Source organism: Sus scrofa, chromosome 17 (assembly GCF_054392235.1).
Source record: "Sus scrofa isolate SSC_HxYL_T2T_F1_AM1 chromosome 17, Sscrofa_HxYL_maternal_Yorkshire_Landrace_v2.0, whole genome shotgun sequence".
Lineage (NCBI taxonomy): Eukaryota > Metazoa > Chordata > Mammalia > Artiodactyla > Suidae > Sus > Sus scrofa.
This window is the reverse complement of record NC_139399.1, coordinates 59,858,691-59,877,195: the sequence shown is the minus strand read 5'-3', so window position 1 is coordinate 59,877,195 and position 18,505 is coordinate 59,858,691. Positions and strand designations below refer to the sequence as shown.

Genomic DNA, 18,505 nt, shown 5'->3' with positions numbered 1-18,505 from the left:
GCAAAGCCATAAATGATGACTGGATTTTTCCTTTTAATGATATCCTTGAAACTGTAATGTAAGGCGACTAGAAGGTAATTGCAATGGTTCCTATTTTATAGACAAGGAAAGTGAGGCTTAGAGTTTATTTATTTATTTATTTTTTTGTCTTTTGTCTTTTTGTCTTTTGTTGTTGTTGTTGTTGTTGTTGCTATTTCTTGGGCCGCTCCCGCGGCATATGGAGGTTCCCAGGCTAGGGGTTGAATCGGAGCTGTAGCCACCGGCCTACGCCAGAGCCACAGCAACGCAGGATCCGAGCCGCGTCTGCAACCTACACCACAGCTCACGGCAACGCCGGATCGTTAACCCACTGAGCAAGGGCAGGGACCGAACCCGCAACCTCATGGTTCCTAGTCAGATTCGTTAACCACTGCGCCACGACGGGAACTCCAAGAGTTTATGATTTGTCCAAGTCACATAGTTAGCAGGAGGCAAAGGCTGGACTTGAGTTTTTTGACCCCAAGCCTTAGACGCATCACCCTCCCTGAGAATGTGTGGTTACTGCAGAGTCCCTAAAGCCTACTCCCCAGATGTCACTTTTCTTTATTACATGAGCTCAAGACTTCGTACTAGCCTTGTCTGTATGGGAACTACCTGTTCCGGCCACATTTTCTGTAACATGAGCCTCTGCAAAGTGAGCCCTCTTTCCCTGGTGATTTCATTACACAACTGGAGATGCATTTCCCCCGAAATCATCTCCCAGTAGACCCGGGTAAGGATGTTTGGCAAAGAAGGAATTAATTGATAAACAGCTTGTAGTACACTAACTCCAGTGTCTGCCTGGAATGTTTTGCAACACTTTTGGAAACTCCAGGATTAGAATTTCAGCACAATCTGTTTATTTCAGGCTGTTAAGCCACATGCATATTCCGCATACTTGGGAATCCACTGGCTTCACCCTGAACGTCATGAACACGAATGGAGACCCTCTCTCACTTTCTGGTGGGCATTTGCAGTGGCTGGTAGAGGAGGGCTGCAATACCTGGGGAGACCAGTAGGGGTCTTCTTCCACAGCAAACAAACTTAAGGATGAAGATTCTCAGCGTTGAAGGCCTTGGGTGCTGGAAAGTCTGCTCCTTTGGGAGGAAACATACTCTGCTTACAACGTGGGTTAACCAGCTGGTATAAAGGCACTCAGTCCTGAAAATGGAGCAAGAAAAACTGTGAAAAAAAACCTGATTTCCTTCCCCAGGGAGGCACCGGAGTAGCAGAGGCCAGGATGCCTGGGATCATTGTCAGCACCAAGGGGCAAAGGAAGCTGCACATCTGCACTGTTGAAAGAAAAACCAGAACAGCAAGCTGGCTTGACTTTTCTCTCGTAAATTGTTTACCTCGGGCCAACCAGATGGCTCATCTCTTGTTGAACCCTTGACCATCTCTCGTGCTGTTAACAGCCTCTATTAGCAAACAGCCCTGCTCCACCAGCCCATGTGCCTGTGCGGGAGCCCCAGGGCCTGATGGGGGTGGGCGGCTGGCATTCCGAGAGGTTGACTCGGCACCGCTGGGCTGAGGATCCTCACTGAGGGTCTAGGTGCTTGCGCTGCCAGTGGGGTGAGGGACTGCCTCTCAGGCTGCAACAGGGTGGACTGTGTAAAGGGTTTGTAATCCCTCTGGCCATCCTGCCTTTACCAGGACCAGACCCGGTCGTAATTAACGTCAGAGAGGTGGGAAGGGGCTCCGGCCTTCCTGCAGTGAGCAGGGAGCTCACGGCCATCCCTAGGCACCCCCTCCTTCAGGGCCTTCTGTGTGTGCTGGGGCGGGTGTGTGGTGTGTGGTGTGTGTGTGTGTGTGTGTGTGTGTGTGTGTGAGAGAGAGAGAGAGAGAGAGAGAGAGAGATTTTAGTCCCAAATCTTCCCAGAATCCCTGAGCCTGGGGTGGGCTGTAGGAAACAGATGGACTTTTTAAAAATCTCACTCTGGGGAGTTCCCATCGTGGCTCAGCAGAAACCAATCTGACTAGGATCCATGAGGATTGCAGGCTGGATCCCTGGCCTCGCTCATTGGGTTAAGGATCCGGCGTTGTCATGAGCTGTGGTGTAGGTTGCAGACGCGGCTCGGATCCCGCGTTGCAGTGGCTGTGGTCTGTGGTGTAGCCTGGAGGCTACAGCTCCGATTCAACCCCTAGCCTGCGAACTTCCATATGCCACAAGGGCGACCCTAAAAAGACACACACACACAAATCTCACTCTGGTTTTCAGGTGGGGGCAGAGGGCGAGCAGGGGCCGGGAGGCAGTAAAGAGAGGTGATCAGGGCTTGGTCCTGGCACTGGGGTGGGGATGGAAACAGGCAACAGATTCAGGGTGTGTCTGAGAAGCAGGGCGCACAGTGAGATCTGCTGACCAAGGCCGCAGAGGAGAGAGATGGAGGCTAGAGATGTTATTGAGGGCGCTTCAGCCTCAGCCTGGCGGGAGGACAAGACTCCTACCCAGGGAACGAGACTTCAGTGGTCAACAGATTGGAAACTGCATTGCAGAGGTGGGGAAAGCAGGTTCTAAACTCGAAAACATAGAAGGAATGTTGACAGATCCGGCCGCATAAATATTTGAAGGTTCTGTTAGATGCTTTTTACACATGCACGCCGCACACAGCCCATTAAGTTATACAAGGTAAAAGGTAAGTGAGGGACTGGGAGGAAACCAAGGAAAGACCACTGTCCAGGAATTACAAATCATACCTTGAAGTCGATGCAGCCAAGCCAGATAACCAAACAAAGAAATACAGACCTGCAAACCCCCAAAGAGAAGACTTTTAGGATAATAAACCTATGTAGAGAAGCACAACCTACAAGACTCCACTTAAGAGAGCCTTAAAAGTCTGGGAATTAAAGCCTATAGGTCAAAAGCCCAAACTGGAAACGACCTTACTTGTGCCTAGATCCCAGGCCCCCCAAAGTCAGAAGGGGAACTTACAGAACCATATTTCGCTGAGGGTCAGATGGATTAATTTGGACCAAGTGCAAAGTCTGGCCTGGCTTTCTTAGCTCTTCCACCTTACTGGGCCAGGCCTGGTGGAATTCAGAGTGGAGAGGGGAGATGAAACTGAGATAGGTGGGAAGGAGGATTCTGATTTGCATAATAAAGGTTTGGGGTTGGGAGGGAGCTGGAAGTGGGAGGATGGTTCTGGAGGCAGACAGACTGGAGGCAGCCTTAGGAAAGGGCCAAGGGCAGGGTCCCGTCCCCACAAGCACCTGGGCCTTCTGGGACAATCCCTCAAAAAAAAAAAAAATTAGATAGTACAGTATATTGCGACTGTGTTGGCATAAAGATGGACATATATAATAAAAGACATTCTGTTAATATAGAGATAATATAATTTTATATTATATAATAAAATATTCTTTGATGTAAAAGTTCATTTTTTAGTCTTCTGATTTTAAAAGTAATCCCCACATTTTCGTGGGGCCTGTGCACTGGGCCCCCGATCCTGAGGGAGAAGGTGGCCCTAGCCATTCCTTGGCACGCCTGATGTAGCCCTCTAATGCCATCCGCCAGGCTGCCTTTAACCCAGAGGTTCCCGCGGTTTCGATTCTTCTCCCCACCCCGGCCCCTCCCCCGCCCCAGGGACAGTTCAGTGTCTGCAGACAGTCTTGGTTGTGACAACTGGAGGGCAGAGAGCTCCTGGCATGGCGGGGAGGGGTACTGCTAAATACATAGGACCCCCCACCCCGACCCCACAAAGAATGTGCTGAGGTAGAGACCCTTCCCTAACAGCTTCCGGAGTGAGGACTCCAAATAACACCCTCCCCACGACCCTCCTCACGCCTCCGATGTGGGTTAGGAGTTCACACACCTGTGCCATGCTGCCCATCTGCAGGCATGCCAAGGTGAATGACTGAAGACCTCTTGCTGCCACTTGCTAGTTCAGGCCTCTTCAGTGCTACCAGCCTCAGTTTCCCAGTCTGTGAAATGGGGGTGGTAACAGCACCGGCTCAGAGGGGTGGTGTCCAGTCCCTGTGCTCAGCCCCACTGTTATCCCTGGTCCTAGGCAGACCAGGATGGGGATGGCTTTTTTTTTTTTTTTTCTTTTTTTTTTTCCAGGGCCGCACTCGTGGCACATGGAGATTCCTAGGTTAGGAGCTACAGCTGCAGGCCTACACCACAGCCACAACCACATGGGATCTGAGCCACATTTAGACCTGTACCACTGAGCGAGGCCAGGGAGCAAACCCGCAACCTCATGGTGCCTGGTCGGATTCATTTCCACTGCGCCACAACAGGAACTCCGGGATGGCTTTTAAGAGGGGATTCAGCTGGTCCTCTTGTGCTTCCCAGGGGCACAGCTTCATCACCGCCCATCTCCGGGCAGCCCAGCCACCTTCCTCCCCTGCCCTGGACACCCCCAACTCCCATCCCCATGGCCTTGGCCTCAGGAGGCTCCTTCCCCTGTGAATGGAACCGCGGCCTCTTCCAGGTGACCCTTGGCCGACCCGGCAATGGGAGTGCGTGGGTGGTGATCAGGGGCCGTTTAAATTAAAACACCCTCTGGATGTTTCACAGAAAATCATGAGTCATCTCTACTTCATAAAACTCCAGTGGAGTGAGCTGGGAGTGCAGACGATATCTGTGGTCCTTAAAAAAAAATTCTTTTAAGAGGAAATTTTCTCCTTTGATCCCAGGTTCATCCTGAAAAGCAGCGTTCTCTCCCCTGGAGAACACAAGGTCAGCTGGGCGGCTTGCTGACTGTGCAACTGAGGACAGTCTGGTCAATCCCTGATTTTCTTCAAGTTAACATTTTTTCCTAATTACGAGGGAACACATGTCCTTTGCAGTACATTTGTAAGGTATTGTTTCAAAAATAAAGCAGACCAGGCTGTATAGAGTTTACATCTCGCTCTGGTTTACTCACATCTTATTTTAAACATTTTCCCGCGTCGCTATTCCTCAAAACCACATTCCTAATGGCCACATAATTTCCTCTGTATGGGTTATCTAACCTGCCCCTTGCACTGGCCATTTGTGGCCGCACCCCAGCGTTCCCATCTGCGAGATGGGCACACGTATGCTGTGAGGTCCAGTGAGATGGCCTGTCTGTCCCTTTCTCTGACTGGTCCTTAAAGAGCCTGAGTTGGAGAAGGACAGGAGCTCCCCTCAGGCCTGCCTGGGCAGGAAGGACACAGGGGGCTGGGGACTGCATGATAAACTGTGGCCGAGGACCCTCCTGGATCCCGGATCCTGACTCCCGTGCCTGGTCTTACACCATCTGGCCATCAGGAAGTTTCCACTTAACCTGCAGTTGTGGGACAGTGAACTCTGGAGAGACAGCTGGGGGTCCCCAAGGAGTTGCTTGTTCTTCTCCTACAGCAGAAGCCAGAGCCACTTCCAATGGTGGTCCATGAGAGCTGGTGGCAGGACCCAGGAATGGGGGCTGCCAGGAAGGTGGGTTCCTATGTGCTCTATGGAATCTAAGTGTCCTTCAAATCCGTCACTCTCATTTAAACACACTATTATTTTTAAAAAACCACACACTTTAAATTATACAGAAGACAGTTTACTCTAAATGGAAGGTTACCTTAAGTGAAATCTAACAAAACCCCGACTACCTTCAGGCTCCCTCCTCTGTCTGTCTCCGGCTCTGTGCCTGGGGCCAGCTCTGTACCCTGCTAAACAGGAAGGGTGACAAGTGTCAGAGAGCCAGATGGAAAGGGGACTAAAGTAAGAAGGACACGCCAAGCGAGTGAGGCATGGGGTCCACTGTGCATTCCTCCCTGGGCCCAGGGTGGGCTGCACGTCGGGAACCTGAGCTCTAGCCCGATCCACCCATTTATAGACAGAAGACAGCGGCTCAGAGGGGAGGGATCTTGTTCAAGATCACATGCAGTGGAATCACTTTCTCCTGATTCTCTGGATCTTTCATTCCTGGCCCCAAACATCTTGGCTCTGGAGAGTCACCCAGCACAGCCCAGGGGACAACAGAGACAGGGGCCCAAGCTGGCAGGCATGGGAGCCCGTGTGGCCTTTGTCCTGGGCAGACCAGCTGCAGGATTTTCCCTCTCTGGGTGCCTTCAAATAGCTGGGCCTTTTTTGGGGGGAAGCAGGGGAGGGGTGGAGCACGGACGGTGTGCAGAGGGCAAAACCCAGCTCAAGCTGGCAGAGGCCACACAGCCTGTGTGGCTTTCCCCATAAAAGGTGGGGGCCCTGCATGCAGTAGGCACTCATTCATTGTTTACTGGGACACAGCATTCTTGGGCGAAAGGGCAGTGGGGTTTATTGAAAGAGAGAATGAACTCAAAGGGGTGCCATTGTCAACATCCAGAGGACTGGAGGCCTGCCCTGTCTACTCCTTGGATGCGATTTAAACACCCCCGTAGGGCCTGGTCCCCAACTCACCTTTCAAGGATCCTCTTTTGTAACCTGATGCTCCAGCTAGACCGACTGAACTTTTTGCTGTTCCTCTAATTGATCCTCTCTTGCCTCTGAGCCATTGCATATGCTGTTCCTAATACCTGGCACACTCTTCCATCCCACCCTCGCTCTCTGCCTAGCCAATTCCTCCTCCAGATTTCAACATATGATAGCTCTTCCTCCAGAGGTCTCTTCCCTTGGGCTGGGTGTGGGGTCCTTGCCTGCTCCCTGTGCCTCAGCTAGTTCCCTACAGCAGCACAGTCTCGTCACCTCGCGTCCTAATTGTTCCCCACCAGACTAGTTCACGGCTGCATGGCCCGTGCTTGTATTCAGTAGCCACTCAATAGATGTGTGTTGTGTGAGCAAATCATGTGAGGGAACTCCAGACACAGTTCTTCAATCACTCATTTTTTCAACCAACACTTGCTGGGGCCCCCAGCTTGGTGGGGCTGTGGGCACACAGCTGTGAACAGGACAGAAGTCCCCACCCCATGGAGCTGAGACTTGTGAGGGACACACGATCACCAAGCAAACTGATAAGACAGTCTGGGGCGGTGAGACGTTCTCTGAAGGATTTGAAACAGGGTGAGTGGTGAGGCCACCGTAGCCAGGGCAGGCAGGGAGGGCCTCTCTGAGGAGGTGACCTTGGAGTCCAGGCCTGACTACCATGGAAGACCCAGGGGTAGGGCATGCAGGTCAAGGGCACAGCCAGGGCAAAGGCCTGGAGGGGGACTCCACCTGAGGAGCAGGGAGCTGGGGTGGTTGGATCCTTCTGGCTCTTCCATTCAGCTCTGGGTGACCTGGGCAGGCCGCTCCGGGCGGGTCTGGCCCTCGGTAAAATGAGGGACTTGGACTCTGCTGCAGACAGTCTGGTTCCCGCAGCAGCCTCCTCGGGACGCCCAGCCCTCTTCCGTGTAAACTCACATCCTCATCCTGGGCTATTTGGCCATTTCCTTTCATGCTAAACCAAAGGGCTATTTTGGAAACTCCTATAAGCAAACTAATCCCTGGCTGGCATTTGAGTGGATATAAAAGAGCCCTAAGTGAGGGACTCAGGCATAAAAGCTGCCCAGCCCTGAGAGCGCACGCCGTTAAATTTAGAAACATCACCTCCAAATGAGGTGAAATTGCAGGTTTTCCGTGGCTGGCGGGCAGCTTTGGGCAGCAGTGAGCAGGACAGATTTAGTGGTGCGGCTCGGGCTCCTCCGGCCGCACCTTGAGGGACGAGGTCCAGGATGTCCCTTCAGTGTCTGGGGAGCAGCTGACGGGTGAGGCGCCCCTTCAGCTGGCCTGCCTCCCTGTGCTCACCCGCTGGAGCCAAGCCTCAGGGGCTGCCCAGGTGCCAGGCCAGAGAGAGGCAGCGAGGGACCCACAGGGGAGAGACAGTCCTGTCTGCCACCGAAGATTTGGTACCTGCATGACTTCTGTGCCTCTCTCCTCTGCCCAGGGGCCCAGCGAGGTCCCCGGCCTGTCGCTAATGCCGTGCAGAGTACCGGCTGCCCAGGATCACCCGGCCTGCCCACAGTCCAGCAGCTAAAGGGTAATGTCCTCGGCGTGGGGCGGTCTGGGGGAAGAATGGGGTCTCCAAGATGCCCAGCCTCTGTTCTGAGTGGTTCCGAGTGCTCTGTTGTATCCACAATTAAACATTTAGGCTGTCACTCTTGGTCGAAGGAGGCAAACATTCACTGGGGCTTGTCGAGAGCCTTCTGAAGGCTCCCAGGGTTCCAGGGGTCTCAGCCTGGCCGTCTCATCCCCAGTCCACTGGAGGGGGGTTGTTTTGCAGCCAGCTGGGTGAGATCACAGGGGTCAGCTACAAAGGATGGGTCCCACCAGGGATCAGCCAGGAGGGGGCGCTGCTGGGATTGATGCTCATCCAAAGGGGCGCACAGAGACCTGGGCTCCCACACCCTGAAGCTTGCAGGGGATGGGCTCGATTTTTCTCTGCCACCCCATTTCTAGCTTGGCAGGTCCCTTCAGGAACCGGCTTGCATTCTGGGGCTCCCTTCCTTCCCCCTGGGAGAGGAGGGCTGCTGGGGAAGCAGGTGCAGCCTAGCATGAAGTAGCCAGGCTTTGGAGCCCATCATGCCCAGGTTCAAATCCCAGCTCTCGCGGTTCCTACCTGTGTGACCTTGGATGAGTCATCTCTCCTCCTCTCTGCACCTCAGTTTCTTTATCTGCAAAATGGGAAGGATAATAATAATGTTTGCCTCCTTATAGAGTTGGGAGAATTAAATGAGATTTGAAGCCTTTAGAGCAGGTAGCAGGCAGAGTGCTGACTCCCCAGGGGTCATCCCTCAATACCTGCTGCTTTTTACAATAATGTTCTATTGGGACTTCACCAGGCTCATTCATCTGCATATTTTCTGTGGCTGCTTTCGGTCAAAATGGTAGAGTTGAGTAGTTGTGACAAAGATTATATAGCCTGCAAAGCCAAAAAAATTTACTATCTGGCCCTTTACAGAAGACTTTTGTCCACCGCTGCCTTGGAGTCGAGCACAGAGTGGGAGTTCTCATTCTTACCCTATACAGCCTGCTGAAGTGGGGAAGCAGCCCCAGTCTTTTAATCCTCATCCTGTGGCCCCATAACGATGTGCCGTGACTCTTTCAAGCCCCAGAGGACAGCCCTGGCCCTGCCTCCAGGGAACTGTCTGTCTAGCAGCAGGGGCAGACAAGTCACCATTCACAGTCCACTGTAACTAGAGGGAACTGGGACTGGGGGAGGTCCGGGAAGGCTTCCTGGGGGAGGTGACACCTGGGCCGGAAAAGGAAGGTTTAGCCAGGAGGCCAATCTCATGTGGCAGCTAGACCTTACATTGAAGAAGCAGGTCCCTGAGCCAGGCTCTTCACCTCTTCAAGCCTCTTTCCTCATGAGAAGCGGGGTCACTGAACCTCACAGACCTGTTGTGAGCAGTCAGTCCACAGCCAGGTGCTGGCTTATTGTATCCAACCTTCGTTCTCCTCGGCCCTCCTGCCTAATGCTGGACGGGAGGACGGTGGGTTTGTTGTAGCGAACTGCATGGGGCGGAACTAGTTAGCAATTGTCTTTCTCTCTAATCCTGAAGTGGAGGACCTGGGGGAGGCCGGAGGAATGACCCAGAAGGCGTGGGAGGGAGGGCGGTGGCGAGGTGGAGGGAGGGCTTCCGGTCCCCGACACCCGGGGCTGGCTCCAGAGCCCTCGTCCCAACCGCTGACCTTGGGCATCTCCCTGCCTGCTCCCTCCTCCTCCCCTTGCCCAGCCTGGTGGCGGGAGGGGCGTGTTAGGCAGTTTGAGAAGGTTCCAGTGCCACCCAGAGCATGTGCTGATAGTGGTGGGGGCAGTGGCGTGCTGATAAAAGTTCAACAACCAGCAGGAAAAAAAAAAATAACAAATCTAATTTGTAGCACTTGCCAATTTCCACGACGTTCATAATCCTATCGTGGTCGATTTCAAGCTACCAACATTCCTGAAAATTTAACCATCGACTCTGGCGAGCTGGTCCAGGCTGGCAGCAGCAGAGCCCAGGTAGGGACTGTGAGGGCAGAGGGGGTGCTCTCCGTGGGGCTGCCGCAAACCCCTGGAGCGCCGGCTGCCTGACCACGCGCCTGAGAAGGGCTGGCACGGAGCTCTCAGCCTGGCTCTGCCGCTTCCGAGCTGGGTCCCTGGGCTTGTCTTGTTCCCTCTCTGAGCCTCAGTTTCCTCATCTATGGAATTAGGTTCGCAGTAGCTCCTAGGCCTGAGGGGTTGTGTAGATCTAAGAAGGGAACTTACATGAGGCATTGGGCTCTCGGCTGGCCTAATCACGAGCTCTCATAAATGGTGCCAAGTCACACACTGGCCGCTGTTCACCGACTCTAACATGGGACAGTCCCTGGCACGGGGGCTCAGCACACAGCGGGTGCTCAGTAAACTCTCGCTAGCCACCCCCACCCACCCCAGGCAGGCTAGGAGCTGCTCCTCCGCTCACCTGCCCCAGCAGCCGGGTCTCCAGGCTGGGGTCTTGGTCGGCCATGGCACAGGGACAACAGTGCTTTCCAGTGTCCATCTGACATGACGTGCTGGCAGCGCATTGTCTCCTTGGTTCTTTTGTGAATTTCCATTTTACAGATGTCCTCACGGAGGCCCAGAGCCAGTGGGTGGCATAGCTATAGCTGGGGTTTGAGCCCAGGTCTGGCTTTTCTGTTTTTGATGCTCACCTACGCACAGCACCCATGGGACCCATGGGGGCAGGATGTGTCAGAAAAGAAAGCTGTGGGGGCTGCACAGACCTGCTCGGCGGGGGCGGGGGGGGGTCCGTCCGTACGAGGGCTCTGGAGCCCATGGCAGGTGCCAGCCACAAGCAAAATGCAGGACTGGACGCTGGACAGATGTGGTCTCAAAGAGAATGTTATTCCAGGCAGAGGCCCCAGTGTGGGCAAAAGGATGGAGCCTGGACTCTGCCGCCAGGTGCAGGGGATGTGGGAGGCAGGGGCCTCACCGAGCAGGAACGTGGGAGAGCTGGAGGAGCAAAGCTTTCCCAGGGCAATGGGGTCCCTGGAATCCTGGCACTGACACCATCATGTCTGGGGAGCGAGGTAGGAAACTGTAGCAGTGGAGATTTAGGTTAGATATGGGGGAGAACTTTCCGATTGTGTTGGAAGACACTGGGCAATATTCCCAAGGGATGTGGTGGCATTTTTCCAATCTTGAGATGGTTTGGAAAAAAGAAAGGACCACCAGGGATCTAGGCCAGCCTCCTTGCAGCCTGGGTCAGAGATGGGGTAATAGATCGGGAGCTTCTGGAAGCCTGTGATGCCAGCAGCCTGGCCTCCTGTGAAGTGGACTTCATCACCTCCTGCTCAAAACCTCCCAGGGCTCCCCGTTCCCCTCACCCAAGTGCAAGCCAAGGTCCTCCCTGGGGCGACCCAGGCCCCCCCAGCTTGCACTCTGTTGGCTTTCCCAACCTCACCTAGAGTCACACCCCAACCTACTGAACTTGTTTCCATTTCTGGGTTATACTCTGTCCTCTGCACCTCCAGGCCTTTGCTCATGCTGTTCCCCCTGCTTCAGATACCTTTCCCTCCTTCCCCCTTCCCCTTCTTCCTTCCTTCCTTACACTTTCCTTCTCAGCTCTTGGTTGCTTTCCCCATGCCTGTGTCAGGTACTCCCATTATTTCATCATGGACTTTGCTGGCCGGGAGCCCTGGAGGCCAGGGGCTTTGCCTTGCTTTGCTCAGTCCCTGGCGCATAGTAGGTACTCAGTCAGGGTTTGTGGAGGGGGGCCAGGGTTATTGAGGAGTAGCTGAGGGGAGGTGAGAAGAGCCAGTTCAGGAGTTGCTGGTCCCCCCCTCCCTGGCACGTGCTCAGGCATTAAGGACCCAGGTGCAGAGTATACACACCTGGGCTTGGTTATCACTACTGGGTTAGGCTCTCTAACCTCCTTGAGTGTCAGTTTTCTCATCTGTGAGCTGGACACAGTGCCAGCCGCCCTGCCACTGGGGTGGTTGTCAGGACTTTGGGGGCCACAGTGGAGGGTGGCCGGCTTGAGGTCAGCACTCACTGGGTGCCAATGAGAGGCTGACTGTCCTGTCCTCTCCCTGCAGGTGACAGCCATGTCGGTGAGGGTGCGGTTCCTGTCCTCCGGGGATGCGGGGGCCGTGGGGGTCATGGGCCGGAGCGCCTCCTTCGCGGGCTTCAGCAGTGCCCAGAGCCGGAGGATCACGTAAGTTCTGCCCCGACTGTGAGGTTCAGGGGCCAGGGATGAGGGGTGGGGGATGGGGACATCCTCTTCCACTGCCAGGGACCCTTAGGCTCACTCCCATGCCAGGCCTGCAGAGTGCACGTGTGTGTGTGTGTGTGTGCGCCTTTGTGTATGTGTGAGTAACACTGTGGTGTTGGGAGAAACCTGTCATTTGCTTGAGATCCAAACAGGTATCATTGACACGTTCCTGGCAGCTGATCCTGGAAGTTGATCTGCCTGAGCTTATTAGGCCCACTTGGCAGATCAGAACACTGAGGCTCGGAGAGGTAGAGCTGCTCACCCAAGGTCGCACAGCAAGACTGGTTCGGCATTAGAACTTAGTCTCCTAGAGGCGGGGTTGGGATGGAATGTTCTTCCTGTTTGAGAGATTGGGAAATAGCACCACCTGTGACCTGGGGCAAGTGAGTTCACCTCGGAGTCTTGTTTCCTCATCTGCGAAAAGGGGATCGCAAACGGCCGTCCCTCAGGGGCTTGTCCTGAGGGTACAGGGGGGTGACCCACGGCCGGCTGCCAGCACCCAGAGGCACAGCAGCTGCCTGCAGGACGTTTTCAAAGGAGCAGGAGCAGCCTCTGCAGACAGGCCTGGTCAACACGCCCCTTCAGGCGTGGGCCTCTTCCAGCGGCAGGCAGCCCCCAGGCGGAAGGTGCGCTTCTTCCTCCTGGGCCACAGCCCTGTGGGCCCAGGCCTGCTGGCTCCCTGGCTCCAAGCATCCTGAGGGCCCCAAACGTCTGCCACTCTGAGCAGCTGTGTGGACAGCAGGACCCCAGCCAGAGCAGGGCACAACCTGGGTGATCGGTGAGCCAGTCAGTGACCAAACAGCATGGCACTCCCTGCCTGAAACCCTGCAGAGGTTCCCATCCCAGCCCCTCGCGGCCATGGTCCGCCGGCCGGCCTCACTTTCAACCCTGTGTTTTGGCTGTGTTGGCCTCTGTGCCCTCCAGGCCTTTGCACAGGCTGTGCCCTCCGCTTGGCGCTCTTCCCACTCCTGCACGCTGGCCGTTCCTGCTTAACCTTCTTCAGGCCTTGGCTTCAGTGCTCCGTCCTGGGGAGGACCAGGCACCAGCTGAGCCCCAGATAGGCCCTCCCCTCCTCCCACCCTCACCCATGAGGCTGGGCCCCTGAGGTCAGGCGCTCCCAGCTCACTCACCTGGTCTCCCGGTGGCTCAGCTCCTCAGCTCCGAAGTGTGCTGGGAGGGGTGGTGTCCTGGTTTCCGGAAGCACCCCGAGGAATCCTGAATTCATTCCAGGACTATTTATGGAGTACCGACTCTGGTCAGGCCCTGTTCCTCCTTCCTGGGCAGGAAAACAATAAGCCACTGGTAAGATGGATGCACAGGTGGCAGGTGCTGTGAGGGAACTAAAGCTGGGGGTGGGGGTGGGAGGAGAGCAGGGCCTTGGAGGAGGGCAGTGAGGCAGGAGCACAATGAAGCAAAGGCGAATCATGAGAAGCCGGGGGCGGGGGGTGGAGAAGCCGTTCAGGTGGAGGGGACAGCAGTGCCAAGGCCCTGAGATGGGCATGAGCTTTGAGGAACAGAAAGTGGGTGTGCGGCCAGCTTGTGGGACAGTGGTGAGAGAGGAAGAGGGACTCTATGGGGACTCTTCGGCCACGGTGGGGACATTCACAGTGCGAGGAGCTGCTGAGGGGCTGGAGCAGAGGAAACTGAGGAAGGGAGGGGAGAAATCTGGCCAAAGCCCCAGAAGGAGCTGGTACCCAGCGCCCCTGACTCGAAGCCTCCAAAAAGAGAAAGCGTGGGTGCCGCTGTGAGGCAGGCACACAGGAGGTGCCTCATAAGCGCTGCTGAGAGGGCTAAGTATAAACTGGCCAGGGAAACGACGATGTTTCTCAACTGAGCCACCTCTGAGCTGCCTCTTCTGGGGCTTCATCGGGGTCCCCACCCCATGGGGTCTCTAATCAGGGCCACTAAGGACGGCTGTGCGGGTCCCCCTGCCAAGGGGACATCCGGTCCCTGTGACCCTCCCAGGCTGGGCCTCCAGGATGGGAAGGGCACCTTTCTCTCACTCACACCAAGGCCCTGGGGGCACTCTGTGCCTGTGGTCTGGCAGCCATGACTGGCTGTGTGAGCACACCTCACACAGGGCCCTGCTCTCAGGTTCATCACTCTGCAGACGCCATCCAGAAATCCTTTTTTTTGTTTGCTTTTTAGGGCCTCACCTGTGCCGAATGGGGGTTCCCAGGCTAGGTGTTGAATAGGAGCTACAGCTGCCAGCCTACACCACAGCCACAGCAATGAGAGATCCAAGCTGAGTCTGTGACCTACACCGCAGCTCATGGCAACGCCAGATCCTTAACCCACTAAGTGAGGCCAGGGATGGAACCCGCATCCTCATGGAGACTAGTCAGGTTCATTACCCCTGAGTCATGTTGGGAACTCCCCCAAAATTCTTAATACCTTGTGACCAAAGGGTCTGGCGTTTTCTTTTGCCCTGGGCCTCAGGAATTCTGTAGACTGTCCTGCCTGCAGCTCTCCCTCTGCCAGGCTTCTGGGGTCTCTGGACTGCCCTCCTCTGTAGGAAATGCACCTTCAGGCCCCCGTCAGGAGTTCCGTCCAAAGAGTGCGCTGAGGTGGGCCCACCTCTTGCTGCCCACTCCTGGCTGCCTGGGGTGGGCACTCTGGAGAGAAAGCAGAGGGCTCTGACCTGTGACTCTAGGGCTCACTGGTCATCAGCAAGGGTAAGAGCCAGGTCCCATAGAGCCTGTATCCCAGTCTGAGAAAGAGGCCCCCAAGGGCCCTAAATGCCCTGAACCCCTGCTGGAGCCCCTCCTCCTGGGCCCAACCCCCTGAGCAGGCTCTGAGGTTCCTGGGTGGGACCACCTGGCCTTGCTCTCTGCTGTCCCCCTGCCCAGCGGCGAGGAAGAAACTGCCCATGACAGCAGAGATGCACATCTATTTTTAACTTCCGTCTCCGTCCAACTCCCAGAGGGCTAGACCCTGGGATCTGGAGCTGGACAGTCTAGATTGGGTTTCAGGCCTCATTTTTTGGCCTTCTTTCCTGGGTAATCTAACCAGGCCAACACACGGCCACATTGCCAAGGCACTCGGGGTTGGCGGGTGGGGCAGGTCAGGCAAAATAACCTTAGATAGGAGAGTTGGGGGGAGAGCGGGGCTCTGCTTAGATGTCCCCAACCCTCATGTCTGCCCAGGCACCGGAAACCCCTTTGACTCTGGACAGGGTTTTTTTATTGCATAATCAAAGAATTCACTTGGGGAAGCAACCTGGTGAGTAAATTTTATACTAAGGTGTGAATGACTGCTATGATAAGGCCCTTTATAATAATATGTTATAACATAAGGCCATATATAATATGATGGGAGGAGAAAGAAGAGGGCCAGGCCCTGACACTGTCCCATTCTGCCCTGACTGACAGGCACGACTGCTCTTAGCTCCTTCGAGCCATTCCTCAGCCAGGTCTCCCTTCCCCCAGGACTGCTCTTAGCTCCTTTGGGCCCTTCCTCAGCCAGGTCTCCCTTCCCCCAGGCTGTCAGGCGGGGACCCTCCTGAGCCAGGAGCTTTGATGTCCTCACTACCTTGGGAATTCCTCCACTGGGACCGCTGCGAGGGGGCAGGTGTGAAAACTAGGCAGCAGCCCTTGATTTTCAAGGAGAGGAAGCTAGAGAAAGAGGGGTGTGGGGCGGGGGTGGGGTGGCCCTCAGAGGTGTGTGTGTAAACAGGCTAGTGTGTGGGAAGCACCCTGGGCAGAGCCTGACCTTTGCAAGTGCCGTGTGCATGTCTGTCCACATTCCTGTGCATCTAGTACCACCAGACACAGGAGGAAAGGTGAGCTTACCTGAGCTTTGAGTCCTCACCTGAAACGTGTCCAGGTCATCCTATTGTTTAGTGCCCCATGCCCAGCACCAGCCCCAGCCCTGCCTGCCTCCAGATTCTGCACCTGCAGCAGCCACGCACCGGCACCTCTGACAGCATTTCCCAATGACACCAGGTAGAAGGCCTGGCCTTCTGGGGCTGGGGCCACTGGGCTGCACGTGCCCATCTGGAAGCTCGTCTGGCATGCCAGGGGATATTTAATATTCACCGAGTCCTCTCATGGCTGGCGTAACATCCGCCCCCGCAGGCTGCTCCCTGCCCTGGCAGTGGTGACAAGGGGCCAGGCATGCAACCTGATTTCGCCATCTGGAGGCTGCACAGGCAACACCATCCCTGGCAGGGCCAGCCCTCCAAGTGGCTGCCACACCTGCCTTGTTGAACCTCAGACAAGAGCCCTGGGCTCAGAGCTTCCCCAGGAGTCTGTGTTTTCAGGGCTGGCTCCAGCAGCAAGCAAGGAACTCTCCATGTAGACGGAGGGGGGGCCCAGCCGAGGGTGCGCACCTGCCAGGGACTAAAGGCCCCTGGGAGCTGGCAGGTGAGCGGGGCCCCTGCAGCCCCACCTCCAAGCTGCTTGCCCACCTGCTGGGGACCCTGGCCTGTCTGAAACCCGCTTCTCTCGAGGCTGCAGCCTTGCCTGTCCCTGCTGGCCTGGAGATGGCAACTTTGTGGAGGGTGTGTTCCAACAGGTGGGTGATGTGGCCTCGGGGAGGGTGGGGGAGGAGGGAGCACAGCCCCTTCTTGGGCTTTGCAAATTGTCACTTGACATGTAATAGATGAATAACAGCGCCAGCAGGTGAAGGGGTGAGCACCACTGAGGTGGCGGGTTTGTGTCCAGTGCTCTGCGTGTTACCTGTTCTCCAACATCCCCTGTGTGGGGAGCCTTCCCTGTTCACTCTATTTAAATTCCTTATCCTGCTTTGGTTTTCTTCCTTGGCACTAGGCACTTTCTGATATATAATTTTTAAAATTGAGGTATAGTTTCGATACAATATTTTATAAGTGATACATACTTTTAAAAATTACCTATTGGAGTTCCCGTTGTGGCTCAGGGGTTAACAACCTGAATAGTATCCATGAGGATGCAGGTTCGATCCCTGGCCTTGCTCAGTGGGTTAAGGACCCAGCATTGCTGTGAGCTGTGGTGTAGGTCACAGATGTGGCTTGGATCCTGCGTTGCTGTTGCTGTGGCTGTGGCGAAGCTCCGATTTGACCCCCAGCCTGGAAAACTCCATATGCCGTGGGTGCAGCTCTAAAAAGACAAAAAATAGATAAAATAAAATAACCTTACTAACTTCAACACATATATAGCACTTACTCTTTGCTGGACACTGCTCAAATCTCTTTACATTAATTAACTTGTGTTACATTTTCTGATCCCCATTTTTCAGATGAGAAAACTGAGGCACAGAGAGGTTCAATAACTCACCCAGGTCACACAGCTTGTCAGTAGGGGAGCTGGATAGAGTCCTCAGCGTCCGGCTCCAGAGTCTGCACTTGCTGCCACTTCCCATGGTCTCCGCTGGCTGGCAGGGCAGGTCATGGGGCCAGGGGGTTTGTATGTTTTAGTCACTGTTCTAACCCGGCTCCTGGAATGGTGGCTGGTGCATAATAAGAGCTCAGTCAAGGAGTTCCCGTCGTGGCGCAGTGGTTAACGAATCTGACTAGGAACCATGAGGTTGCAGGTTCGGTCCCTGCCCTTGCTCAGTGGGTTGACGATCCGGCGTTGCCATGAGCTGTGGTGCAGGTTGCAGACACGGCTTGGATCCCGCGTTGCTGTGGCTCTGGTGTAGGCTGGTGGCTTCGGCTCCGATTAGACCCCTAGCCTTGGAATCTCCATACGCCGCGCGATCGGCCCAAGAAATAGCAAAAAGACAAAAAAAAAAAAAAAAAAAAAGAGCTCAGTCAATATTTGCTGTGTGAATGACTATCTTACGACAGCTCCATGGGGCAGACACTCTTATTATCCCCCTTTTACAGATGAGAACATTGAGGCTCCTGTAGATTAAGCACCTTGACCTCTGGGGCTAGAACTTGAACATGGGCCACTGACAAGGACTTGTGTCTCATGAGATGATAGGAGTTTCCAGCGTGGAGAGGCCCCTGAGGGTCCAGGACAGGGTTCCAGATCCTTCCTTGCTGCAGCATCCTGAGCACCAGTTCTCACTGTGCCTGGGCAAGGCCCAGGATCTGTATTTCTGGCATGTTGGTGTGTAGTGTGGAGCTGTATCCATGCTGGGGAACCATGGGGCTTGGGGCTTGGTCCCCGCCAGCAGGGGTGGACAGGATAGCACTGCTGAGTCAATCGCAGGTCTCTGTAACCATGTGTGGAATGGGCGGTGTCTGGCTGGGCTGGAGATACAGCCCAGCTGCCTGCCAGGCCTCTTGGGGACCAGTGCTTGGCGGTGGCCCAGTGGCCCTTCTCCCAGGCCTGGCAAAGGAGCTAGAACTGTGTCCCGCTTGCCTGCTGCCTGGCTCCCAGATCACAATCCCCTCTGCCATCCCCATGGCCTGTGAGCCCTTGAGGGTAGAACTCTGGCCACTTGGCCCCCATCACAGCACCTC

At 55.2% G+C, this 18,505-nt stretch overlaps 1 protein-coding gene and 1 long non-coding RNA gene across 30 annotated transcripts in view; one reads left to right on the top strand and one right to left on the bottom strand.

The window, feature by feature from the left end:
• RIPOR3 (RIPOR family member 3) overlaps positions 1-18,505 on the top strand; it is a 74,520-nt gene that overhangs the window by 33,224 nt on the left and 22,791 nt on the right. For 13 of the 23 annotated variants that reach the window (XR_014832513.1, XR_014832510.1, XR_014832515.1 and 10 more), the window contains one exon: positions 11,939-12,057. Coding sequence is in view for 12 of the 23 variants with exons in the window: in XM_085004170.1 (XP_084860296.1) it covers positions 11,948-12,057 (110 nt within the window). In the remaining 11 variants the exon portion in view is untranslated. Of the gene's footprint in view, positions 1-4,653; positions 4,697-5,341; positions 5,414-7,826; positions 7,920-11,938; positions 12,058-18,505 lie in introns of all 23 variants that reach the window. The other 10 variants (XR_014832511.1, XR_014832512.1, XM_085004165.1 and 7 more) reach the window with 2 other exon arrangements.
• On the bottom strand, positions 856-16,646 carry LOC102165584 (uncharacterized). 7 transcript variants are annotated; one of them, XR_014832570.1, is made up of 8 exons: positions 14,509-16,646; positions 13,245-13,390; positions 10,324-13,139; positions 8,499-8,553; positions 3,828-3,936; positions 2,713-2,761; positions 1,215-1,310; positions 856-1,115 (listed from the first exon to the last, which is right to left on the bottom strand). It is a non-coding gene; the product is annotated as an uncharacterized LOC102165584 (long non-coding RNA). The 7 variants fall into 7 exon arrangements; XR_002340012.2 differs by lacking the exons at positions 10,324-13,139; positions 14,509-16,646 and having other exon boundaries at positions 13,245-13,456; XR_002340008.2 differs by lacking the exons at positions 1,215-1,310; positions 10,324-13,139; positions 14,509-16,646 and having other exon boundaries at positions 856-1,179; positions 13,245-13,456.